The 27,511-nt window shown below is 33.2% G+C and overlaps 1 protein-coding gene across 3 annotated transcripts in view; it reads left to right on the top strand.

Annotated features, from left to right (window-relative positions):
- The window catches only part of SKIC3 (SKI3 subunit of superkiller complex), a 79,074-nt gene that overhangs the window by 42,943 nt on the left and 8,620 nt on the right, over positions 1–27,511 (top strand). For all 3 annotated transcript variants that reach the window (XM_055312832.1, XM_055312831.1, XM_055312833.1), the window contains 14 exons: positions 895–969; positions 1,585–1,726; positions 4,423–4,516; positions 6,870–6,947; positions 9,967–10,091; positions 10,875–10,998; positions 11,772–11,993; positions 12,987–13,059; positions 14,428–14,481; positions 14,670–14,781; positions 16,164–16,292; positions 19,411–19,532; positions 21,262–21,420; positions 26,295–26,447. In XM_055312832.1, the coding sequence (XP_055168807.1) occupies positions 895–969; positions 1,585–1,726; positions 4,423–4,516; positions 6,870–6,947; positions 9,967–10,091; positions 10,875–10,998; positions 11,772–11,993; positions 12,987–13,059; positions 14,428–14,481; positions 14,670–14,781; positions 16,164–16,292; positions 19,411–19,532; positions 21,262–21,420; positions 26,295–26,447 (1,662 nt within the window). The remainder of the gene's footprint in view (positions 1–894; positions 970–1,584; positions 1,727–4,422; positions 4,517–6,869; positions 6,948–9,966; positions 10,092–10,874; positions 10,999–11,771; positions 11,994–12,986; positions 13,060–14,427; positions 14,482–14,669; positions 14,782–16,163; positions 16,293–19,410; positions 19,533–21,261; positions 21,421–26,294; positions 26,448–27,511) is intronic.

Here is a 27,511-nt window from a genome sequence, read left to right as displayed (position 1 = left end):
CCCCCAGTTTGTTTCCGATGATTAAGAATGTCTTATGGTTTTTTATTCTTTTTTTTTTTAAAGATTTTATTTATTTATTCATGAGAGACACAGAGAGAGAGAGCAAGGCAGAGACATAGGCAGAGGGAGAAGCAGGCTCCATGCAGGGAGCCCAATGTGGGACTCGATCCTGGGACTCCAGGATCTCACCCTGAGCCAAAGGCAGACGCTCAACTGCTGAGCCACCCAGGTGTCCCCTGGTTTTTTTATTCTTAAAAATAATTTATTTGTGGCATTAACTGGTAGATTTAATTAAAATGGTGACAGTAGAAGTGAGACCTAGTATTTTTAAAAATAGTATTAGTAGTATATGATAGCTTAAAAACTCTAATTTTTTATAAAAGGTAGTTAAATTTGGAAGTAATTTTAACTTAGCTCGTAGTCTATAAAATAAAGGGCATAGGAATGTTATTTAAAATTCTGAGGCACTTGAATATGTTGAGACTCTACCTCAGGTCTGTGGAAACTAGAAATACAGGGGTAAGGATCTCCTTTTTTAAAAAAAAGCTTACCTAGGTGAATCTCAGGTGATTCTGTGATTAAGAACCCTACCCCAGACAAATACCAGTCTGAATGAATCCAAGGGTGAGAGGGAAGGGAGAAGGTAGTGCTTCATCAGTGTTCTGAGGAATTTTATATGGATGATTCCATCACTTTGTGGTTGCAGATAGAATTCTGAAAGCATTTGCCAATAAAGGACCAATTTAATAAGTCATTCTGGTTCTCTGAGCCATGGGAATATAGTAGCCAAGATTAAAAAAAAAATTAACTCTGCTTTTAAGCCTAGCTAGTTATTAACAATTATTATTGTTATTCCTTTTAAACACATTAAGGACCTCTTTTTTCCTTTTATAGGCTCTTATTGCAGAGACAGTTGGAAGTTATGACACCATGGATCTTTTTAGGCACACTACGGAACTCAATATGCATGTAAGAATTTGACCATTCTTGAGGATTCATTAATGAGTAAAGTAGTATGCTTGTTGAGGAAATAAATACAGAGTGATATCTAATGTTAATAAGAGAAATTATCTTTACATTTTATTCTTAGAAATAGATAAGCTGTCTTTAATGAACTTCTTGTTTTTGTCTTCTGTTACCCTTCAAAAGCTGATAAAAAGTGACATGGAATTTAATAAATACAGTAGTCCTGTAGAGTTGAAACTGAGACTCTAGAAAAAAATCAACATGAAATAAGAACTAGAGTTGGTTGACATTTCTTGATTATTTATAAAATGTTTTAGGACCCTTTTGATTTTAGTTTTATCTGTAAGAATGGTGCTGAGAAGGAAGTCATCCTTTTGGGTGAGGCTATTTTCTGCACTTTATTAATTCCATTTTATTCTTTTACTTAGAGTTGGAGCCAGTGATTTAAATGTGCTCTTAGCTGTGTTGTATCACAGTGACTCTTCATTTAGAGACACTTAGCTGTTGACTTAAAGAACACTAAGATGTGATATTTACCATATTGAAGTCTCTTATTTTATAATTTTTATTGATATATTTATTACCCTATGTTTACTTGTTAACTTGTCTTTTTTATAGACTGAGGGAGCAATAGGTTATGCATACTGGGTCTGTACAACATTGCAAGATAAAAGCAACAGAGATACAGAGCTGTACCGGTACAACATCGTTCAGATGAATGCTATTCCAGCAGCACAAGTTGTTTTGAGTAAATACATAGGTAAGGTATTCGGTATTTGAATAACCATTGAAACAATTTAAATAATTTTTAAAATTAGATAATTCTAAAATCAGTATTAGAATTTGTTTTTTTTTTTATTCTCCCAATGGCCAAATAGTCTTCTTTTCAAATTATAGTATTGACTTTTGAAGAGTGATAAAAATTGTTACCTAATGCTTACAATAAAATGATTTCCATGTTGTAGTGGAAAGCATTTTGGAGCCTTTTGGGCCTGAGTTGCTTCTGTTCTGTCTCTGCCATTTATTTCTCTGTAGTCTTAAGCCAAGTATTTTACTTTTCTTAACTTCTGTTAACCTTGGAAAGTAGAGATAATGATAGCTAGGTGGTACACATGTGAAAATTAAATGAGATAATCTGCTTTAAATTCCAAAACTAGTGTGCTTCACCTCCCACTTTAACATCTCATTTTTCTTCAAGATATTGGAAAAATGCGTTTAGGTTAAGGAAAAGGACAGAATGGTGAAGCTTCATTAACCATCTATTATAATAATTTCCTTTCTTAATAAAACTACTGTTTTGTTTTGTTTTGTTTTACCAGTTTATTTTTAAAGATTTTATTTATTCATGAGAGACATAGAGTCAGAGACAAAGGTAGAGGGAGAAGCAGACTCCCTGCAGGTAACCTGATCTGGAACTTGATCCCAGGACCCTGGGGTCACACCTTGAGCTGAAGGCAGACACTCAACCACTGAGCCACCCAGGAGTCCCATTTTTACCAGTTTAATCTTGTTATTTGCAGCAACATGATTGGATCTTCATAGTATAATGCTAAGTGAATGAAGTCAAATAGTGACTAAGAGTCAAATAAGTCTCAAGAAAAAAGCAAATACCATGTGACTTCACTCAAATGTGGAATTTAAGAAACAAAACAAATGAACATAGTTAAAAAAACAAGAGAGGTGACAAACCAAGAAACAGACTCTTAAGCATAGAGAAAAAACTGATGGTTACCAGTGAGGAGGTGGTAAGGGGATGGGTACGATAGGTGATGTTGACTGAGGGGTCCACTGATGACAGATTGTGGGGGTGGAAAACTACCAATGGTTTAATCTCTGCTCTTCCTCTTAGTAGCTATAATGAAACCTTGGCCATATTACCAGATTGAATTTTTGTTTCCTCATCTATAATACAAGAATGAAAGTATCTGCTGCTTAGGGTTTAAATGGGATGGTTTATACAAAATGTAATTCAGAGTACCAGGCCTACCCTAGATGCTCAAGAATATTAGTTTCATTAGTCTTTTATTTATTCCTTGACAAAATTCTAAAGCAAGAAGTTTAAGCAGACGTATGGACAGTTGAATATTATGAAAATCATATACACTGAAAAGCAGAAGAGAAAATTTCTCATTATAGGTTATGGAGAGGACTGTAATATTCCTGCATTGATCCTGGGACACTTGAGCAGAAGGCAGTTAGTTTACAAACATCAGCACTTGAGCACTAACATGTTACACAGTATGCAAAATAAATGATTCTAAAGAATATCTAGGGCCTCTGTGAGGAGTGTATGGATCAGAAATTTTACTGTTAAGTTTCCATTAGAATGAGTAATATTTGTAAAGGATTTACACAAAGAGGTATATCTTTAGCTTTCTACAAAATTCAGATACCTAGAACAATTCCCTGATAGTTAGGCATAGCCTACCTTTTTACTCTATGGTGGGGTCATAATCATATACTCATTTAAATTCAACTATATGTGGCTTTGCCATAAATGAATGAATGCATGAACAAATGAATCAATAAGAAAGAGAAAGGAAGGAAGGAGCAGAAAAGAGAAGGGAATAAGAAAGAATGCAGGCAGTCTTTTTGTTTTGCTGACAGTTTGCCTCAGGGTGAGTATACTAGGAAGGCATAAATCTTTCCTTAGTTTGACTCAGTTTTGGTGTCCCTCTCTTTCATGACTTCAGGATTTTTCAAGAATAACTGTGTGATTTTCACTTTATGCTTTAACCTTCGAGCTTATTCAGCACATAAATTGTGAGAGAGAGAGAGAGAGAGAGAGAGAGAGAGAGAGGCAGAGACACAGGCAGAGGGAGAAGAAGGCTCCATGCCTGGAGCCTGATGTGGGACTCGATCCTGGGTCTCCAGGATCCCACCCTGGGCTTAAGGCGGCACTAAACCGCTGAACCACCTGGGCTGCCCCCCAGTACTACTTTTAAGTAAATCAGATGTGTTTCTTTCTCACTGTGTTACATACATTATGATGTTTATTGACATTAAAATTTCAAAACACTGCATTGAAAGTATCCAGGTCGTTCTGTGTTTCTAGTGTATAATACGGAGTTAATTTTTTTTAAACACATAAATTGAAACAGAACCATCAAGTAAATCATAGGAAAGATTAAGTGATTAGCCAAAGAACTGAATTTCCTTATAAATCTTATGACTAGTGTTAACATAAGCTGCAATTTAAAATTATTAAACCTTTGGGGTTAAAAATGTTTAGACTTTAAGGCATAACTAGAAACTGTAAGTAATTATAAGATATTCAATAATTTAGAAGTTATAAAATGATTATTGGTATTTTATAGTTAAGATAAAAATCAGATTGTTCTTAAGACTGCCAGTGATCTTAGGAGGTAATTTGGTATTTAAGACAGTGAAAATAAAACTAACATTTTACAAACACTAGCATGCACATGTAAAGAAAAGATATTTTTCGATTTCCAGAAAGAATTCAGAATTATGCTCCAGCTTTCACAATGTTGGGTTACTTAAATGAACATCTACAACTGAAAAAGGAAGCCGCAGATGCATACCGAAGGTAAACTCTTATAATTAATTAAAAGGGTCTGGTCCTTACATATTATTTGGCTTTTTTAAATTTAGTCTCAGTTCATGAAGAAGGTACTAGACAAATGTTCTGATTCCTTTCTTGATTTTGTTATGTATTATTACATCTTTGAAGATGAAAAAATGCAGTTACAAATTTTCAGCTACATTTGGGTTTTTGTTGCTCATTCCAAGAAAGGGACAGAGAAGAGAAAAACACAAAAACAAAACTAAAAAAATCTCATCAGATTTCGTTTTAGAAAAACCTCTCACTTAAGACTTTATCTAGTTTTATTAAAATATGTAGTTTCATTCACAGAAGAAATGTGAACATTATGGTGTATTGTTTGAATCACTTTAAGATCTATGTTTTATTCATTCAATAGTTTTTTAACTGCTGTGTGCCAAGCATTGTCCTTGGCACTGGCAATTTAGCAGTGAAATAAAACAGACACGGCCTCCATTCTGATGGACCTCCTGTTCTGGTGGTGGGGAGGCATATGATCAGCTTACAAACATCTGTGATGGTAATAATTGCTAAGAAAGAAAATCAAAATGGGATAAAGGGCCAGGGAATATTAAGGTAGGGAGTCAATTTGAGACAGGTTTAATAGTGATAGGTTTACTAAGGAAGCACTTGAGGCCTGGCCTGAATGAAGTGAGGCTATAAGCCATTTGGTTGAGAGAGTAGGAGCATCCAGGCAGAGGGAACCACAAGAGCAAGTACTCTCACACAGGAGTGGACTTGGCATGTTGAGCAAACAAAGACAGTGTGCTTGAGTGAAATGACCAACCAGGAGGGTGGTAGGAAATGAAATCAGGTTGAAGGTTTATTCTCTGCAAATGAGTTGATTGGTAAATAAGAAAATTACTATTTTTTTTAACATTTTATTTATTTATTCACGATAGACATAGAGAGAGAGAGAGGCAGAGACACAGGCAGAGGGAGAAGCAGGCCCCATGCAGGGAGCCCGACACGGGACTTAATCCCAGGACTTCAGGATCGTGCCCTGGGCCAAAGGCAGGCGCCAAACCACTGAGCCACCCAGGGATCTCCCAAGAAAATTACTATTAATGTCATGAACACTAGATAAAAAGTTAAAAGACCTAATTGCACGTATCATTGCCCTAAATCTAAAAAACAGATACTTAGGGAAAGCCTTGTCAGATAAAAAATAATTGATGTGCCCCAAATGCTTTGCCATGTCCTTTTATGGATCTCTTGGTAGTTCAAAGGAGTCATCACTAGATGGTACTGGAGGCTAAATAATTAAGAAGGTATTTTTCCAGGTGTATGTGGAGGTTTATAAAAAAACCACAATTCTATTTCTTTTGATGTCACAAAAAGATTACCTGTAAAGAAACTAGAAATACGGTGGAATACAACAGTGAGCAGGATTTGCAAACAAAGAAAACTAGACAGCTTTAGAGGGCTGGCTGTACATACTTATACATACTGTAATCACAAATACTGTGAATCTAACAGTTATACATTCAAGTTAAAACAGTAGCTCCACAATCATATGGATATGCACCACTCTTCCCTTGACTGATTACTGCTCTCATTTTCTGCCTTAAACAACTATTTGAGGCTTAAAACCACAAATTAAGTATAAAGTTAACCATTATAGTTTTTACTGTATAATACTTTTAGACTTCTTTAGCAAATATTTGTTTTTCATGTAACGTCATAGATATTAAAAGCTCTCCTTAGGTATTTCTCCCTAGATAATCCTTTTTAAACAGAAAAGAAAATTAAAAACAAAAATCTTACTACATATCCAACTCCTCTTAGTTGTTAAGACATTTTTCTGCTTGTCCAAAAGGGACTGAACACAAGACAGTAAAAATAAGGCCTTTAGGGACTCCTTATGATTCTTTTCTTTCTTAACTAAGTATTGCTTAAATATTTTTCGGTATGTATCAGGTAAGGGCACATGACATGAAAGCACTCAAATTTCCTGGTTTCCTAACTCAAACTACTAATATAGGAATATTTTTAAGTTTGTTTGCTATACACTTGAGATAATGTCAAAACTTAAAATTGCAACACTGTTGTTTCCCATATTTATATTAAGTTTTTTGGAATATTTAAAACTCAAGTATGATAAATGATTTCATTTAGTAAGAGATCACCTTATTAATTTCCTGATAGTCTAAAATCTAAGTATTAATTGCTTTTGTTGTGCCAACTTAACTGATAAATGAAAAAGTTGTTATGACAAGCATTAAAGAATTAGAATTGAATGAAGAAACCAAGAATCTATAGATTCTGCTAAGGAAGAAGAATAAAAGAATGCTATTGCACATAGGTAACTTAAAATACCTTGTTCTTTTTTTTTAAGGGCAATGTTATTATTACAGACTACAGAAGACCAAGATACTTATAATGTTGCAGTAAGAAATTATGGCAGATTGTTATGGTAAGCATATCTCTTCCCATTAATTGTGAATTTATTAGATTTTTCTGGTGAAAGCTATGGGACTAGTGAGGTGGTAATGAATTTCCAGAGTAGTGGGACATATATAAATTAGTGGGCTGATTATCTCCCAAGGATACATAATTTCCTCAATACTGGGGTTTGTTAATAGCTTCCTGCACCTATATGGATACCTAACACCACTGTGCTTTAGTAAGAAGCAAATTTAGAACTCACAGTTGTAGACTATACAAGAGAAGAGAGAGGCAGTTATTATCTGTTACAATACCACCCTAGTTTATTGAAAGAGGAATTGGATTTGTTTAGTGTTATACTTACACCAGGAATGACCACGAGGGATCCAGAAACCTGTTAGAAATCATATCAAAAATTTTGATGTATGTGCATTTTGGGATGAAGAGTGAGCCATGTAGCTTTCTTCAGATTCTCAGACTTTTGACTTCAAAAAGAGCTCCAAAAAAAAAAAAAAGATTAAAACCCAGTTATTTTAGAGAATAGAATTAGGTCCAGAGAACTGACGTGTTTTGGGAGGTGTTCCTCAAGCTGAGAACTGCCCCTAAATTGAATGGTCTAGCTTCAATATATTGCTAAAAGTATAGTTTGATATTTTGAGGTTAATGCCTATATATTTTAAAAAGGTACAAAGTAGAGACCTGAAGTAGCTAGTTCTTTTCTTTTGTAACCAAGTAAATGAATCCTATTCATAGGTAGGAAAATGGAAAATATTATTGTTCTGACTACTTTTCCCTCCAGTTTTTTTAAACTGTTGTGTTTAGGAGTTGAGTTTTGTCATTTGTAAGATTTTGTTGTAGCAGAAGATAGATAGGTTATAAGAAATTTTATAGAACGAGTATCTGTAGTTCTGGTTTCATATAATGTAAATATATTTTTTTAATTTTCATTTTTTATTTTTATTTTAAGGGAGGGGGAGGACAGTAGGGGGAGAAGGAGAGAGAATATTAAGCAGGCTGCCAACTCAGCACAGAGCCCAACATGGGGCTCTACCTCACAACCCTGAGATCATGACCTGAGCCAGAATGAAGACTGTGCCACCTTGGTGCCCCATGATATAATGTAAATACTTTAGAAAAAAATCTGTATCTTCTATTGAAAATAGATCATTTCTTTTTTAATTTGTTTTTATTATAAAATATAGTAAACATGCAAAATGCAGTAAGTAGTATACAGCATAATTTAATGAATAGTCACTGCTCAAACATAACATCTTAAAATTGTCCATTGTCTTCAGGGTCTTTTTTCCAAAGAAAATATTGCAAATAAAATTGAAGCCCCTTGTGCCCTTCCTAGTTCTATTCTCTACAAAAGAAATCACATGTTTGAAGGTACTGTTAATTAAAAGAAAAAAAAAACAAAACTTTTAATATATGTATGTATCTATAAACAATCTAAGGTAGCCTTCTTTCCTTCACCAAAATATTTCTCAAAATTTGAGTTTTTTGACTTTAAAAACTGTAAAATTTTTCGATTTTTAAACTCTTTCACCTTCATGAGATTAATTTTAAAATCAAAGACTGCCTGTATTTTTAGATCCCACACACACCTCCCCCAAGATTAAAAGGATTTTCTAAAAAAAATTTCCAATAATACATTAAAAATAGAAAGACTTTCTGATTTATAGTGATGGATACCATAAATAAGAATCTCAAAGATATAGTGCATCCTTTCCAAGTGATGGCAGCTTCTCTTCATTTTTAAATAAGCAAAACAATTATTTTTTGTTATTAAGAAGTATTGTACTCTGGGAGCACCTGGGGGCACAGTCAGTTAAGTGTCTGACTCTTGATTTCGGCTCAGGTCATGATCTCAGGGTCCTGAGATTAAGCCTGGCATGGGACTCTCCAGTGAGCAAGGAGCTTGCTCAAGCTCTCTTCATCCCTCTGCCTCCCTGTCTCCCCATCTGACCCTACTGCTCATGTGTCTTGCACTTTCTACAAAAAAAAAAAAAAAGTAAACTTTTAAAAAAAAGTATTGTATTTTAGTATCATATGTAACAAATTTTACTTTTCTTCCTATTAAATACAGAAAAGGTAATTTATAGTTTTGTCTGTGGAATCGAGTTTATCTTTATGCTCTCCAAAAAAAAAAAAAAAAAAAGAATGTACAGGTAAACAATTTACACAAAGGCTAGGTTTTATTTTGACCAGGTATTTTATGATTTGTTAAGCTTGTCAGAGATGCTAGAACCATACTCTTAGGGTAATATTTAACCAATATATTAAGCTTAAAGAATTCTGTATAATAATCAACTTCAGGACAGCCTGGGTGGCTCAGTGGTTTAGTGCCACCTTTGGCCCAGGGCCTGATCCTGGAGACCTGGGATTGAGTCCCACGTTGGGCTCCCTGCATGGAGCCTGCTTCTCCCTCTGCCTGTGTCTCTGCCTCTCTCTCTCTCTCTCTCTCTCTCTCTCTCTGTGTGTCTCTCATGAATAAATACATAAAATCTTTAAAAAAAAAAGTCAACTTTATTTTTATACTTTGGGATTTTAGTTCGTTTGTTTTTTGTTTTTTTTTAAATTTTTTTTTAAAAGATTTTCTTATTTATTCAGAGAGAGAGAGAGAGGAGAGAGAGAAAGGCAGAGGGAGAAGCAGGCTCCATGCAGGAAACCCGATGTGGGACTCGATCCTGGGTCTCCAGGATCACACCTGGAGGCTGCAGCACAGGCTGCAGGAGGCGCCAAATCACTGCGCCACAGGGGCTGCCCTCAAGTTTGTTAATAAGAAAGACACTTTGTAATTTTAGCAGAACTAATCATTTTCACAATTATAAAAAACAAAATGTGAAGTTAAATTGCCCCAGTACATCTTATTTGAAATGAATGATCTGTCTTCTGTTTTAATAGGTCTTTTCTATAGCTTTTACACTGATAGACAAAGTATGTGAAGGTATTGAAAGAACCTTCGTGTATAATCTTTCTGTATTCTTATGATATAAGCCAAAATTAAGTTTAATATTAAAAGTAAGTTATGTTTTGCTTCTTAGTTCCATTGGTGAATATGATAAAGCCATTCAGGCTTTTAAGTCAACACCCCTTGAGGAGTTAGAAGACATCATAGGTTTTGCACTGGCTTTATTTATGAAAGGCCTATATAAAGAAAGCAGCAAAGGTGAGTATGTTGTTTGAAGCTAAAGGACATATCTTACTTTTCCAGAGCTGAGTGGAATTGAATCACAAAAGGATTACATCCAGAAAAATGGAACACTGAATTGAGAATAGGGGTTGCAATGTTTATTAAAATCCATCTAGGATTCAGGAATGGTGTTAGGTACTTTTTGTCTGTTCCCTCCTTTAGTACAGTGGTATGTGAATAGTCCCTATAAGAGTATTATGAGCTGAGTATTATCCTAATTATTTAGATAAGGAAACCGAGGCCCAAGATCACTGAAGGTAGTATTTGAAAGCAGGTCTTTGCTTAAATGTAAACTTGTGATAAATGAAGACCTTGACCATTGTTGGTAATAGTGTGTTTCATTTTCTTCAGAAATACTCATTGAGTACATTTCATATATGTAGGTAGGCCCAACCTATGTGTGTGCAGTTTATTGTATCTACAATTTGATGGCATTACTGGTAGGCACATGGAAATTGTCGTGATATCTCCGTATCTGCAGGCCTTCACATCCCTTAAAAGCTTCCCTATAGATTCTGAAGAAGGACATTAGGGAATGTCTCAATAATCCTAACGGTATCCCCAGGATCACCTTGGAACAGCTAAACCAAGTTAGATTATTTAAATTTTTTTTTTCCAGCCACTTGAAAGTAAGGAAACAAGATATAATTTTAGTTACAACTTAAAAAAAAATAGGATTAGAAAGGGAGAAATTTCACTGTTTGTCAATCAATATTATGTTTATATGCTTTTGTTTTTGTTTCCAACTCTGTATAATAGCCTATGAGAGAGCCTTGTCTATTGTTGAATCAGAGCAGGACAAAGCCCATATCTTGACAGCTCTGGCGATAACAGAGTATAAACAAGGAAAAATGGATGTAGCCAAGACATTGCTATTTAAATGGTATGTACACTTGACATTAACACTTAACATTGCTTAAGATGCTTAAACATTGGATTAAAAACTGGAACAATGTAAAATGAAGTTTTTAATGTTGTAGGAACTTTTTGGAGAACAGAAGGGATTGGACTGACTCAGTTGTGAACTAACAGTCATAGGTGGAGGTAGAGATCATGGCTTAATTCTTAGCTCTGGATCCATCCAGTCCTTCAAAACCATCCTGTATTCTGTGTGTATTATTTATTTTTTTAAAAGAGTGATTGATCACCTGATCTAGTAGGATCTTAAAATTTTAATGGACAGAGTTCTAACTGGCTTATATTTTTTGGTCCTCAAGGAGATTTTTCCCTCATTAATTTTCAAATTAACCTGATAAAATAAAGTTCATTTAAAATTAAAGCTTTAAAAAATATACCAGTATAACTTGTAACTATTTCTGTATTTTTGGAATAAATTAGTAAAATAATAGCCCATGATATCTGTGGTTATTTATATGATATTATTTTCCTAAAACCCAGACCCCCAACCAAAATTTATACTTGTTTCTAGAACTTAGATATAATGAACAGAAAAGAAAAGCCCTTGGTATTTTTAACTGCTTTACATTTAGGAAATTGCTGCGCCTAGAAACCAAGGAATCTGTTTCATATTTATCTTAAAGCTGGGCTTAGTTTGGTGAATCTTTAAGTAAATTGCCTTTTTACTAAATATTAAATATATTTTAATAGTTGCAGACTACTGTATTATGGCTAATAGACAATTATAAATATTTACAGCTCTATCTTAAAGGAACCAACCATAGAAAGCCTTCAAGCCCTGTGTGCTCTAGGATTGACAATGCAGGATGCTACATTGTCAAAAGCAGCACTTAATGAATTACTGAAGCACGTCAAACAGAAAGACAGTGATTATCAAAAGTGCCTTCTTACTTCAGCGATTTATGCACTGCAAGGCCGCAGTGTGGCAGTGAGGAGACAAGCATCTAAAGCTGTCCATAGGTAAGTTCTTGTGCTCCTGAACTTGGAATAATTATACTTGATGAGCTTATCTTTGCATTTGGACCTTATTAAGAATATAAAATGAGTGAGGCTTATTTTTTGTTTTTGTAAACCAGAATGTGGTTTTATGAAATTGCCCTTAGGACCAGGTAACTGACTATACATATCATTTCATCTATAAAGATTTTTTTTTAATTCAGTTGATAAGGAGATAAGAGAACAGAAATTTTGCACTTATTCAATAAATTAAGGCCTGAACCTCATTTTAATACAAAATTCCTTACTTATGGTCAAGTTTGTAATATTGTTTGTTTATTTGATACTATTCAGCTTGATGGTTTTAGGAATTTTTTGACCACTCAAACATTCACTAGTGTCTTCAAAATTTAGAGTATATTACTAGCAGTAGTGGTTGTTTTATTTTCAGCAGAGAAGTGTTCTGTCTCTTTCTTTTTTTTTAAGATTTACTTATTTTAGAGAGAGAGCGCATGTGTGTGTGTGAGTAGGGGGAATGGCAGAGGGAGAGAAACTCAAGCAGACTCTGTGCTGAGCATGGAGCCCCATGCTGGCCTTGATCCCTGGCCCTGAGATCACCAACCAATAAAACTCTTAACCCACTGAGCCATTCAGGCACCCCAGCAGTAAAGTGTTCTAAATGTTGCTTATTTTCCATTCACAATTTTCATTTCTGTGTTTTCCTTGAACACAACATACTAAATTTCCTTAGCTTTTCTTAATTAGATGTCATGGCTTTGTAATCCTCATATTGCTGATTTTTCCTTCTTATTTTCATAAGGACTCTTGGTATATAGGGAAGATATGTTTTCTGAAAATTAAGACACTTTCATTCACACATAGACAATTCATCTGAACTTGTTTTAGGCATCTACAAGATTTTGAACTTCAGTACTAAATAAAATGTTGGTTGCTTTTACTCTCCGTGGTTTAAAGTGACTCCCATCTCTAAGCTTTTTACTTTAATGATCTTTATAGTAACCCAGCTGATCCTGCTCTTTGGTCTCTGTTGTCCCGAGTAGTTGCTCAGTATACTCACCAAAGTGCAAAGGTGAGTAATGTTCTAAATTCTGACAAAAAGATAAAATAACTTTTAATGTAGTATTAGCATTTTCATTCTGAGAAATAATACAGCAAATGAGTTCTGTTACTTAACCAGATTTTCCATTAGTCTTTTTATTAGTACATTGAGTTTCTTTCATGTATTATTGTACTCTTTTGGGCATTATGAAAGTTACAAAGAAGTAGGTGGACATTTTTTAAATACATACAGATTATGTTAATGGCTATGTGGTTAGGTTATGTTTATAATGTTGCGATTTAGGAAGCTAAGATGTTTTGAACACTTAACTACATCTAATAATTCCACTGTCTGAAGTCTGTGTGAGTCTGATTTTGTTATTCCTGATGGTTTTTGCACATGGTAATTCAAAGAACCTAGAAGAGCATCATTATTTGCTACTAGAATGAAGTACTTATTATGTGCCAACTATTCTATATATTTTGTCATTTGATCCCAACAACCACATGAAATAGCTACAATTAATGTCCATTTTATAGAGGACATTTCAGACATAGAGAATAAATAACTTGTGCAAAATCACCGTTAGTATTTGTGGTGATGACTCATCCCAGATTTAACTCCTGAATCCTCCTTCTACTCTGCTGTTTTCTGTTTCGCTTTTAATCCATCTTCTATTTGTTTTATATTGACATATTTTGAAAGATTATTTTTAGCATTCTTTATATGCTAAATATAATATGCAAAACATTTTGATACAATTTCAATATAAAATTAGAACAGTATATTTTTGAATTAAAATGAAATCATTCTCATAATTCACTTTCTTTTCCAGATAAAATGTCTAACTGAATTTAAAATTAAGGATTTCATAATTCATTTTACAAAAACTATGATGTGTATATTTTTCTCGTTTTTAGTTTTGAGTTGATTATTGAAGCAGTGATTAGCTTCAGGGTGCTCTGAACTTTGGGTATTCATTTTACTAAGAACTACAGAAATTTTTAAAGTATTAGATTTTCATGAAGTAAAACCATATTAAAGTAAGTTTTGGGATTCTGTTTCTCCTCCAGTCTTTCTTCCACAGTCTTTTACATTGTTAGAAAATATTTACTTGTGTTCTGTGTAAAATTGTGTAACTTTTGCACCATTAATAAGTAGTTTAAAAAAGCAGAGTTGAAATTCTCATAGTAGAAAAGATTTTTTATAAAAACACTGAACTTCAAAAAAAAATACTAAATGTGTCTCAAAGCAGTGATCAGTTGATACTTTCAGGAATTTAAAAGTTGTGAATGTGATAAAACTGAACTTTTCAAATGACTTAATGGAAAGATTTTTATCATTGTTAATTTTTATGAAAGTTTATGCATTCATCTAAATAATTATTTTCTATTATAGGGAGGGGCTATAGCAGGAAATGTGGCTCATATTTTGGATTCAAATCATGGAAAGGTTAGTTTTCTCCAGTACCAAGGAAATGTCCTATTTGTTAAGTAATATTTTTGGTGACACATAAAATAATTTTTCTTCCTAGGTTTAAGATGTCACATCATACCTGATATAGTACTATTTTTAGTCAGTTTGAAAGTCATGGAGCTATAAAGATAAGTGGTTAACTCTCTTCTTTTTCTCTTACACAGAAGGCATTACTGTACACTGCAGTAAATCAGTTAGCCATGGGAAGCAGTTCAGCAGAAACTGAAAAAAACCTTGCACTAAAGACCATTCAGAAAGCAGCTCTTCTTTCTCCAGGTGAGAATAATATAATCCATTTCATTAATTCAGATTCTTTTGGTTGTGTGTTTGTGACTTACAGGTACAAGGTTTGTATTTTCTAAAATAAACAAGGGAATTTTAAGAAAATATTTTAAACTTCTGCATATTATTTGATTATTATTAAGAGAGATTTCTTGAAGCAGGCTGAAAGGAATTTTTGCATAAAGATACTTTATTACCTTATTGAAAATAAGGTAGTCATTGCCTTGAGCAGGAATTATTTTATAATACAGAGATATGCATTTAATTTTTTTGTAAAAATTTTTTATCTGCCTAATGTTTCTATGATTTCTGTACTATTAGCAGTAATACTCATTCTGTATAAGTGAGGTAGGTATACATTTCGACATTTGATAGGGAATATATATTGGAGGGAGCAGTTAGATAATAAAAAATATAAAAGTCAAGCTATTATGTTGGCTTAAATGACTATATTGTTGACTAGCACCCCTGTGGGATTTTAAAATTGTCTTTGTTTGTTTGAAGATTTTATTTTTAAGTAATCTCTGCACCCAATGTGGGGCTCAAACTCCCAACCCTGAGATCAAGAGTTGCATGGTCCACTTACTGAGCCATCCAGGGACCCCAAAATTATTATTTTTTTTATTTGTTTTTTTAAGGGTAGCAGGACTAAGATATTGACCATGCAAGTATTAACCTGCAAAATATGACTTACAAAAGACCAAAAAATAACTCTTCGAAGTTCTAAATTCTTTCCTACCTTCTTTTCACAACTACCTCAGTCCACTGCTTCCCCCTGCCCCTGTAGCTGCTGTCAAAGTGTGAAGGAAAGAAGGAAAAATCAAATCAGTGAAGGGATATATAATCATAGAATTGCTTCACTTGGAATGATTAAATAACTTTCATCCTTGGCTGTTAGAACATAAGTAAATGGAGTTGCTTTTTCTTTGGCTCAAACTTTTCTTAAGAACTGAGAAATAGTATTATCTTGCTTTTCCTTTGATTGAACCTTTAATACAGGGTTTGAATGATGACCTTAAGTGTCTCTTTGAGACTTGTCCTTTGTGTCTGATGAAAATGAACATAATTGACTTTTCTACAGTAGCACAATACTCTAGACAACTGAGCTAACCACCCATGGAAGAGCTTAATAGGATATTTCTCATCCTCTGCTATATTTTGAAAAAAAGGCAAATCTTAAAGGATGAATATAGTAATGTGTCTTCTGAAAAGAAGTGTAAATTAGTTTCTTTAAGAAGGTGGATTTTTTCTGGAGATACAATTTATTTTATTTTTAATTTAATTTTTGGTATTTATAAACTCTTAGTCTCATTTTTTATAGTTTTTCCCCGATATATTGATATTAACAAGCCTCTGACTATACTTCCTATATTTAGGTGATCCTGCTGTCTGGGCTGGGCTAATGGCAGCCTGTCATGCTGATGATAAACTGGCTCTAGTGAACAACACTCAGCCAAAGAGAATGGATTTGTACTTGGCACTGTTATCTGCTGTTTCTGCTTCACGTAAGTTTAGAAAAGCATTTACACATGGTGAATTCAGGGTGAAGTATTCAGAAGGATACTGCCAAAAGGTAGTGAGCATAATTAGCTCTATACTAAAGGATGAATGATCTCCTCTGACAAAGCTTAAAAACAAGCCTTGAAAAGGTGAAATCATTTTCAAGAGACTTAACTGCATATAGAACAAAGCTCAAGAACATTATAGGAATATAGAAATATTCAGCAAGATAGAATTCACAATGTCTGTCTGGTATCTAGTTAAAACTTAATAGGCATGCAGAGAGGTAGAAAAATACCACACATAATGAGATTAATCAGTCAATAGAAACAGATCCACAGATGACACACTAGAAATCTCTTTAAACTGTAATTGACTGTTTAAAGAGCACCCTACCACAATAGCACAAAGAACAGGAGGGGAAATGGAAATATTCTGTTGTAAAATTTTTATATTGTAAGTGAAGTGATATAATATTACTTAAAGGTAGACAATGACAGGTTAAAGGTGAATATTTTAAAATTGAAAGTAAGTATTAAGTAGTGTTAAAGGTAATAAGCCACCAAAGTAGATAAAAGGAGATTAAAAAATAATTCAAAGAAGAGGAAAAGGGAACAAAGACTTAAATAAAACAAATAGAAAACAACTATTTACTGCTTGAAACACAGATGAGATAGAAATTTTTATTTAACTCTGAAGACAAAAATAGCCTAAAAAGTAAAAAGATGGAGAAAGATATACCATGCCAATACTAATCAAAAGACAGTTGGAATGACAATACTAATTTCAGACAAATTGGATTTCAGAGCAAAGGATATTGCCAATAATAAGGGAGGTCATTTCATAATGGAGTCAATTCGTTGAGAGGACATAACAGTGCTAAGCATTTAAGCACGGAGTAACAGAGCTTCAAAATACAGAAAACCTGCCTTGTATTTCACATAGAATTTGTGGGATAAAAGAAACTTGTGGAAAAATGTATGATGCAAAAACTTACCGAACTGAAAGGAGGATTAGGAAAATCCACAATTATATAGTTAGAGATTCAGTACTTTTCTTTTGATAATTGACAAAACAATTGAACAAAAAAATCAGTAAAGATATAAAAAGACTTGAACAACACTATCGACTGAATTGACCTCGTTGGCATTTATGGAATATTTCTGACAACAGCATTGTCAAGTGCACACAGAAAATCTACGCACATACCTCATGGGCCATAAAAAGTTTTAAATAAATTGAAAAGACTTCAAATCATGTATAAAGCATTTTGTCTTAATACAATGGAATTAAGTTAAAAACCAGTAGCAGAAAAATATTTTTCTTTTTGAAAATATTTTTTTTGAAAAATTTTTTGAAAATATTTGGAATATTTTCAAATTTTAGAAACTAAATAACAAATAAACCAGTTCAAAGAATAAACCATAAGGGAAGTTAGATAATATTTTGAACTGAATGAAGAGGAAAAAATATTTCAAAGTTCTACAGTGCTATTAAAGCACTGCTTACAGGGAAATTTCTAGCCTCAAATATCTACGTTAGAAAATAAGAAAGCCTTCAAATAAATGATCTCAGCTTCTCCTTAAGAACTAGAAAAAGAGGGATCCCTGGGTGGCGCAGCGGTTTGGCGCCTGCCTTTGGCCCAGGGCGCGATCCTGGAGACCCGGGATCGAATCCCACATCAGGCTCCCGGTGCATGGAGCCTGCTTCTCCCTCTGCCTGTGTCTCTGCCTCTCTCTCTCTCTCTCTGTGACTATCATAAATAAATAAATAAATAAATAAATAAATAAATAAATAAATAAATAAAAAAAAAAAAAAAGAACTAGAAAAAGGAAGAGGAAATTAAACTCAAAGTAAGCAGAAGAAAAGAATAAATAGCATCAGTGAAAGAGAAAACAGAAGATCAACAGAAGTGAAAACTAGTTCTTTGAGAAGATCAATAGAATTGATAAGCCTTTAGCCAGACATCAGGGGAAAAAACCCAACAAAACCAGTATCAGTGTCAGGAATGAAATGTCATTATAGCTATTTAAAGGCTAATAAGAAGACTTTATGAACAAGTTTACACCATTAAATTTGGCAATTTGGATGAAGATGACAAATTCCTTAAAAGACACGAAGCTCATTTAACAAATAAATAAACTGAAAAGCTTTGTATCTATTAAAGACACTGAATTTATAGTTAAAAATCTACCCACAAAGAAAACTCCAGGACCAGATGCTTCATTGATGAATTCTACCAAATATTTAAGAAATAATGCCAGTTCTATATAAACCCTTCCAGAAAATAGAAAAGTTGGTGTAACTCTTCTTTTACAAGGCCAACATTACCCTGTCACCAAAAGCAGGCAAGACTTTAACAAGAACACTGTGGAACTACAAATGCAGAAATTCCTAACAAACTGTAGCAATTCAAACCCAACAACACATAAAAAAGATAACAATACATCATAATCAAGTGGGGCTTATCCTAGGAATGCAAAGTCACTTTACATCTGGAAACGTATTTTACCATGTTTATAGTTGTGCCAGACAAGTAATCTATACTTCATGATTCCATTTATGTGAAACTTTAGAAAATGCAAACTCATCCATTACGTCTGAAAATAATTTATGGTTGCCTGGGGTCAGACAGTAAGAGGAGAGGTAGGTTGAAGACAGAAGTGATTACAGAGAGATAGGAAGAACCTCTTTATGATGATGAATATGTTCATTATCTTGATGGTAGTGACGGTTCATAGATGTATGCTTATGTCAAAAGTCTTCTGAGCGTAGAGTTTGAATATGTGGGTATGTGTAATTTGTCATATGTTAGTTATATTGTGGTACATATTTTTTCAATGAGATATTTTTAGCATTAGTGTAGATAAAGTGATTTTTTAAAGTAAATCATGAGTCTATAAAGTTTTAAGTTATTTGACCACAAATTTCCTACCATGAAACTTTTCAGAAACCTGGCACATATTAGTTAGGATAGTCTATGGTATTCCTGTAGTATGGGTAATCTTTAAAAATTGTGTATGCATGATAAGTCAAATTGTAATACTTCTTAGCAACTAACTACTCCTCTGAGAATGCTTTATAAGTTGCAGAAGAAAGTAACCTTGACATTTTTGTTAACAGTTAAAGACAAAGAATTCCTTAAAGATTACAACCAGTCTCTTGAAAAGTGGTCTCTCTCCCAAGCTGTCACTGGTCTGATAGACACAGGAAGAATATCTGAAGCTGAAGCCCTCTGCACAAAGGTATTATTATATAATTGAGCATTGAGTTTTATGGATGATTCTTATCCTACTTGGAAAATAACTTTAAAAATAGAATGCACGTTATTTAAAGGGCATATGGTGGTAGTGGCGAGGATAGTGATGATGATAATAATGACACCACCCAACATTTATTACTTCCTATAAGCCAGTCAGTACATTTAGCAGTTTGTATTTGAACTTCCCAAGAATATATGACATAAATATTTACTATTATCCTCTTTTTATAAATGAATAAACTAAGGCTTAGAGAGAGTAATTTGCATAACAGTTCCCAGCTAGAAAATGATAGTGTTACCATTTGAACTCACATTTGTCTGACTCTAGAACTCAAGGATTTAATAGTTCTTTGTGTGTGGGGGGTTACCATTATAGAGGCCGTATTTTCCTTTGAGTTCTGGTTACTGCCTTCAGAATGCTATATTTACCAACATCCCTGTATTTTCCAAAGCTCTGAACCACATAGACAGTGAGATGTAAATGGGGTGACTAGAGCTACTCAGTAGACACCTTTTACGTACCTGGATTTTAGGTTCTGTATGTCAATCCTTAGCGCCTTGCCTAACACCTAGTAGGGGCTCAATAAATATATATTGAATGAATCAGTTTCATAAACGTAATCAGAAATAATTTAATGGATAATGAGAGTTTTAAACATAACTTTTTCTGAAAGCATCTTTTCTCGTAAAAGCTTACCAAGGAGATTGAATTTTCTTTCTAGAATTTTTTTTTTAAAGATGGATTTCATAGAGAAGGAAGAATGGATCTTTGAAGATCCCTTTAGTGTTTGAATTCTCTGAAGAGCAGAGTAATTTTCTCTATTATTTAAGAAATTCCATCTAAATTCAGGACAGATTAGTATTACTCTGAGTGTTTAGTAAGCAACTGACAGTTGGTGTGCTGTCTCTAACAGAATAAGGGATGCTTTTATGATTCTTTTCTTGTCATTTCTTTGTTCCAACCTCTTAGAAGAAAGTAATCACATTTAAGACTACGATTTAATAAACAATAGAGAAGTATGTTATCAAGGGACAAGCAATTAAGAAAGAAATGTTTAAAACAACAGTGGAAGACTTGTTTAGAGAACTTTCTTAAACTTCTTCCAAATATGTGTATATGTGTGTGTGTATATATATTTCCTAAATGTGTGTGTGTGTATGGAAGGACATACATATGCATATATGTAATTCTATAGGTGTGTGGGGTTTGTTTATAAATAATGGTTTAGGGAAATGGGCAAGAGGGTCTTTTCTCTTACAGTGTTTAGGAAGTCTGTGTCTAGAGAAGGACATCCCAATGAATATCTTTGTGAAGAGGTTGAAAAAGGAAAAAAAACTATAGCTCTTACATAGTTTCTTCCAATAAGGAATAGTGTTAGTCTTCACAGTTGATTTTATTTGTTTAATTCACCTATTTACATTCAGAACTTAAGTTTTTCAGGATATCACCTGGGAATAATACAAGTCAAAGAGACAAACGAAGTCTAAAATAAATGTCTTATAAACTATAATAATAGTATTATCAATTTTAAGTGTGGAGTTTGATATTCTCAAGATGTTCATTGTTTTATTTATTTTACTTTTGCAGTTCTTTATTTTTTAATAAGAAAAGGTTAAATTCACATTTTTCTTCTAACATGAAGAATACCTTAATTGCCACTTAATATTCAAGAATCTATTTGAAATATTTCTATTTGGGGTTTAATTTTTAGAATTTAAAAAGTAACCCTGATCAGCCAGCTGTTATCTTGCTTTTGAGACAAGTTCAGTGTAAACCACTCCTGGAGTCGCAGAAACCTCTCCCAGATGCTGTACTTGAAGAGCTGCAGAAAACAGTCATGTCCAACTCAACTTCTGTTCCAGCTTGGCAGGTAATTTCTCTGTTTCCCTATGTGAGTCCTGATTTAGAATACTTAGTGATACTAGAGGAAGGCAAGGGGGTATGCTCCATTTTATGTCTTACCTTTAAACTTACCATATAGCTTTCATTTTCAAAATTTAAAGTATGTTGTATTGTGATTAGGGAAACTAAGGAAGTTTAATACTAATTTAGAATCTGCTGCTCTACTGCTTCAGAGCTTTTTAAATTGTTGATTGTGAATTCCCTCAATTTAAAATAGTGTTGAAAATACTGTCTTTTACATGGGGTTGATGTAAGAGAACTAAAGGAGTGTTTCAAACATTTTGTCATAATGGTGTTAACTCTACTTTTAGAGAGGATTTATGTGGTTTTTCTTTAGCTACCATATAGGTAACCCATATCCAGGATTTTAATGGGTATTTAGTGCTTTTTGAAATAGTTACGAATGCTTGAATCAGCAGAATGTCCTTTTAGCTGACTCTGGTTATCTGTAATGTCAAATACATAATGATCATATGTACTTTATTCTTATTGATGTTGAAACACAAAAAAACATGTAATTACTGTATTCAGTTTACTGTAGTTTCTTCTATGCTCCAGAGAGAGTATTAAAGGGGCTTTTTGATGCTGATTTTATAGAAGCTTATTTTACTATAATTTGTTCTTCATTTTGATCTTTCATTATAACAACTTTTTGATGTTCCTGCTTAAAAAGATTATCTAATGCCATAAAGTAGTTGGATTATGCAAGCTAAGCCTGCTTTTTACTCTGATCATTGAAGAAAGATGGTGCTTTTTTCCCCTGTCTTAAAGTTTGCCATATGAGAGTTAAGATAATTTAAGGTCAAATGGAGACTCATGATTTCATATTCTTCATCAAGAAGAAAAATACCTTGTCAAACTAAAAGGGAAAAATTAAAAGATAAATTATAAAGGAATTATAAAAGATAAATTATAAAGGAATTATATAAATTATATATTTTAATTATAAATTATAGAGTCTTAAGAGAGAGCATCTGTTTTCGTTTCTGTTAAGATATAATTCACAAAGGATAAAGTATAAAAATCTTAAAAGTACCACTCGTTACATTTTTAATTTATGTATATACCTTTTTAGCTGCCACCTATCCCAAGATTTGGAGCATTTTCAGTAAACTAGTTGCCTCCTCATGCCTCTTTTGATTTCCCCCTATTTCAAATAAAAGAGAAAACCACTATTCTGACTTCTGACTTACATCTGTTTTTGAACATCACTTAAACAGACTATTCTTTTGCATCTGGTTACTTTGATTCAGTGTCATGTGTGTGGGATTCATTTAGTTGTTTCATGAAGTCATAGTTTTAAAATTTCATCTTAGAAGATTGTTTGACACGATCTACTACAGTAAACATACATATCCCTTATCACCCACCGGAAAACATATGTAAGGACGGACATAGCAGCATTACCCATGATAGCTAAAACCTGGAAATAAGCCAAATATCAAACAGTCTTCTAAAATGGTTATCCATTTGATGTTCCCACCAGCAAATTCTGAGCATTCCATTTGCTAATATTGCTAGATGTGGTTAATATTTTCCTTTTCAGTAGATAGGTAGGTGATAGTATTCTGTGGTAGTTTTAACTTGAATTTTCCTAACTAATGATGTTGAGCCACATTTCATATTCTTATTGAACCTTGGGATATCCTCTGTATAAAGTGTCTTTTATTTTTCGTGGGCTGTTTTTTAAATTGATTTTTGTTATTCGTTATATTTTCTGGATTGAAGCATATTTTGAGTATTTGTATTGCACATATTTTATCATGTTGTACTTTGGCTTTGTACTCTGTTAATATTTTTTGATGTATAGTTCTTAATTTTAATGAAGTCTAACTTACCATTTTTTAATGATAAATGCTTTATTGAAATGTTCTATTTAAAAAAAAAGAAAGAAATGTTCTATTTAAGAGCGCTCTGCTTACTTTAAGCTCTTGAAGATACTTTTCTGTTTTCCTTTAGAAATGTTTGTTTTACCTTTCACAGGTTAGGTATATGATCCATCCAGGATTAATTTTTGTTAATGTTGCAGATCAAGGTTCCTTCCTTTCTTATGTGTATCACATTTGTCCCAGCATCATTCCTTGAAAAGATCATTCTGTCCCCATTGAACTGTAGTGATGCTTTCGTTATAAATTGGATGACGGTATCTGTGGGTCTTATAGGGCTCCCCTCTTCTTTTCCGTTATCCGTTTATTTTTGCCTATAGCTTTATAATTAGTTTTGATGTGTGGAGGTAGTATTAAGACTTGTGGCTTTTTTTGTTCTTCAAGTATCTGAAGTCATTTTAGATTTTTTGCAGTTACATAAATTGTCAATTACCCTGCCTCCTTCCCCCACAAACAAAAGCCCTGCTAGGATCTTGATTGGAATTGCTTGAATCTGTAATTTTATTTAGGGAGAATTGATAAAGTAATATTACTGAGTTTCTCTATAAATGTATTTTCCTCAAATTATTTAAGTTTTAAATTTCTCTCAGCAATGTTATACAATTTGCATTGTAGAGGTCTTTTATATTTTTGTGTTTATTTGTAGATAGTTGATATTTTTTGTTTTATTACAAATGATATTTTTTTTCTTCTATGTTAGCTCCATACACTTAGAGATGTAGTTGATATTTATATGTTGACCCCCAGCAACCTTGCTGAATTCACTTATTTTTTTTCAAAATGATTTTAGGTTTTTTGTATACACAATTCTGTCATTTCTGAATAATAAAGTTTTACGTTTTCCTTCCAGTATTTCTATATTGACTTTTTTTCTTGCCATATTGCACTGTTTAGAACCTTGAATACAATGTTAAATAGAAGTAGTGGTAGATAAGTGGATGTTCTTATTTTATTCTCAAGCTGATGTAGAAAGCATTTACTATTTCATAATTAAATATGTTTGCTGTAGGTTTTTTGAAGATATATATATATATATCAGATAAAGGAGGTATTCTTCTATATTGGCAAAAGAAATTTGTTTTCTATCATGAATGGATGTTCAGTTTCAACAGATCTTTTGGGGGGACATCTATTAGAATGGCTCTTTTTTAATTATTCTGTTAATGTGGTGGACAGCATTGATTTTCAGATGCTACACTAACCTTGCATTCTTAGAAGAAATCCTACTTGGTTATGATGTATATTATCCTTTTTATATATATTGCTGACGTCACTTTGTTAATGATTTTTTAAACAATTTTTAACACCTTTATTCATGAGAGAAAATGGCTTGTAATTTTTCATTCTCATCAGGTCTGTGCTAGGTTTTGGTATCTATGTTGTTAATTCTCCTTTTCTTTATTTTCTGATAGAGTTTGTGTGAGAGTGACATTTATTTCTTTAACGTTTAGAAGAATTCACCATTGAAGCCATTTAGGCCAAGAATGTTCTATATGGAAAAGGTGTTCTTTTCTTTATTACTGGTAAAATTTCTTAGGACATAGGACTATTAAGATTTCCTGTTTCTTTAACATTTGTTGAACTACAGGGGAGTTTATTCACATCTTAATTTCAGATTTATCAGCATAAAGTTGTTCGTGATACCTTCTTTGTAATGTTTGGAAAATCTTTGCTTTTCCCTTTTTCATTCTTATATTGGTAATTTGTGTTTTCTAAATTTTTTCTTGATAATAAGCAGTTTTATTAACTTTTCAAAGAACCAGCTTTTTTTTTTTTTTTTTTTGAAGATTTTATTTATTTATTCATGAGAGACACACACACACAGAGGCAGAGACACAGGCAGAGGGAGAAGCAGGCTCCATGCAGGAAGCCTGACGCAGAACTGTATCCCGGGTCTCCAGGATCACGCCTTGGGCTGAAGGTGGCGCTAAACCGCTGAGCCACCCGGGCTGCCCAAAGAACCTGCTTTTTGTTTTGATTTTCTTCATTATACTTTCTTTACATGTCATTGATTTCTTCTGTATGTTATTTTTACTTTCTTTAGATTTAGATTTTTTCCCCCTTAGCTTCTTGAAATAGAAACTTCTAGATTTTCCCTCTTTGTCCAATATGTGCATCCTCTAAGATTTTATGTAGTGTTTTCACTGTCATTCATTTGAAAATGTTTGATTTCCATTGTAATTTCTTCTTTGATCCATATGGATTTTTTCTGTTTTTTTGTTTGGTTTTGTTTTATTGGTGGTGTTTTTGTTTTTGTTTTATGAGAGAGTATGCGAGTAAGAGTGAATGTGGGGAGTCGGTGGAAGGGAGAGAATCTTAAACAGCCCTGAGTATTGTCTTCTAAATCTGTCATTTAAGTCAAGTTGATTATGTTTAAATCTTATATATCCTTACTGAATTTTTTGTCTGTTTCTTTTACCATTGCTGAAATAGGTGTTAAGCCTCTAACTTTGATTCTGCATTTGGGGTTTTTTTTGTTTTCATTTCTCTCAACTTTTGCTTCATAAATCCTGTGTCTATATTAAGTGAATACAAACATAGGAGTATTATATCTTCCAGTTAATTGATTCTTATAATTATGAAACAGCTCCCTTTATCTCTTAGTATTTCTTGTCTTAAAGTCTACTTTGTTGGAGGTTAATACAGCTACACAAACTTCTTTTTGATTAGTATTTACATGGTATATTTGTTTTTACATTCCATTTTTATTTTGTTCCTAACTTGCCATCTTGGAAGACTCTTTAAGACTTTCAAGGGGTGTGGCTAGTAAGCTATTGCTGGTAGAATGGGCAAGATAGCTACTCCTTTCTTGACTTATGAATTTTGAGTTTTTTGGGGTACAAATTTACCAATAATTAAATTAAAATTTTAACTTCATCAAAGTGCATTGAATTTGTTTAGTACAGACTATGTACTAAATTAAAATATTTTTGATTCTTTTCTCTTTGTTCCTCAGTGGCTGGCACACGTATATCAGTCCCAAGGAATGATGGGTGCTGCAGAGATGTGTTATAGAAAGAGTCTACAAGTAGCATCCCAACAGGGCAGTTGGAGTGGGAAGCTGTCGAGTCTGTTGAAACTAGCTCTGCTTGCTTTAAACGTCTGCATGGTAAGATCATGTTATAATTATGATCATGAAAAACTGATTCTTTTATTTTTCTTTAAGATGATAGATAGGGATCCCTGGGTGGCGCAGCGGTTTAGCGCCTGCCTTTGGCCCAGGGCGCGATCCTGGAGACCCAGGATCGACTCCCACATCGGGCTCCCTGTGCATGGAGCCTGCTTCTCCATGTGCCTGTGTCTCTGCCACTCTCTCTCTCTCTCTGTCTCTCTGTGACTATCGTAAATAAATAAAAATTAAAAAAAAAATAAGATGATAGTGCTTTCTGTTGAGTTTCTGTTGTTTCATCACCTTTTCGTATGGCCTCCTCATAGATTTTATATTGGGTTTTTGATGGAAATAAGAGTAATGTAAACCCATAGATTCCAGCAGATTATTTCTCATAGTTTGGGGGAAAAAAAAAAACAAAGATCACAATTTAAAAGTTGAATTATGACAGCATATACATTTTTGTTTCCTGTTGATAAAGTTAGAATTAACCCAGGTACTCATCTGTGACAAAGGTACCAGAAATTTAACATTTTAGTCATTTTCTCAGTTTAATTTTACATTCTGTAGGAAGGACTTCTAGTAATTTTTGATTTGATACCTGTTTTTTGATACAAAGTTAGGTATATTAATCTAGAAGTCTTCAGTACTAGTCTGGAAAACTCTTTAGGATAAATGTTTAATGTGCGCGCTTCTGGGAGCAAACTGCCAAACAGTGTATGATATTCTATTTGAGTATATGTATGTGTGATATATACTCTTAAGAATATATGTCTAAATGTTTGTGTGCACGTGCTTGTGGTTCATGGACAAAAAAGAAATTTAATGACAATTACTTTGGAGAATAGCACTGGGGGTCTTCAAGGGATGATAGAGAAGAAGTTCTCATTTTATATCCTTTGATAGTGTTTGAGGGTTTTTTTTTTTATCATATGCATGTTGCTTCTGTAATTAAAAGTTAAACTATCATTCTGTGTTTTACATGATTAGAAGAAATTGCCCTAAATAGACCTGAACTAATTCATGCTTTTGCCATAGTAATCTGTTCCCAATGTTATTTATTT

This window comes from Nyctereutes procyonoides, unplaced genomic scaffold, assembly GCF_905146905.1.
Source record: "Nyctereutes procyonoides isolate TBG_1078 unplaced genomic scaffold, NYPRO_anot_genome, whole genome shotgun sequence".
NCBI classification, from domain to species: Eukaryota; Metazoa; Chordata; class Mammalia; order Carnivora; family Canidae; genus Nyctereutes; species Nyctereutes procyonoides.
This window is presented reverse-complemented; position numbering and strand designations above follow the sequence as displayed.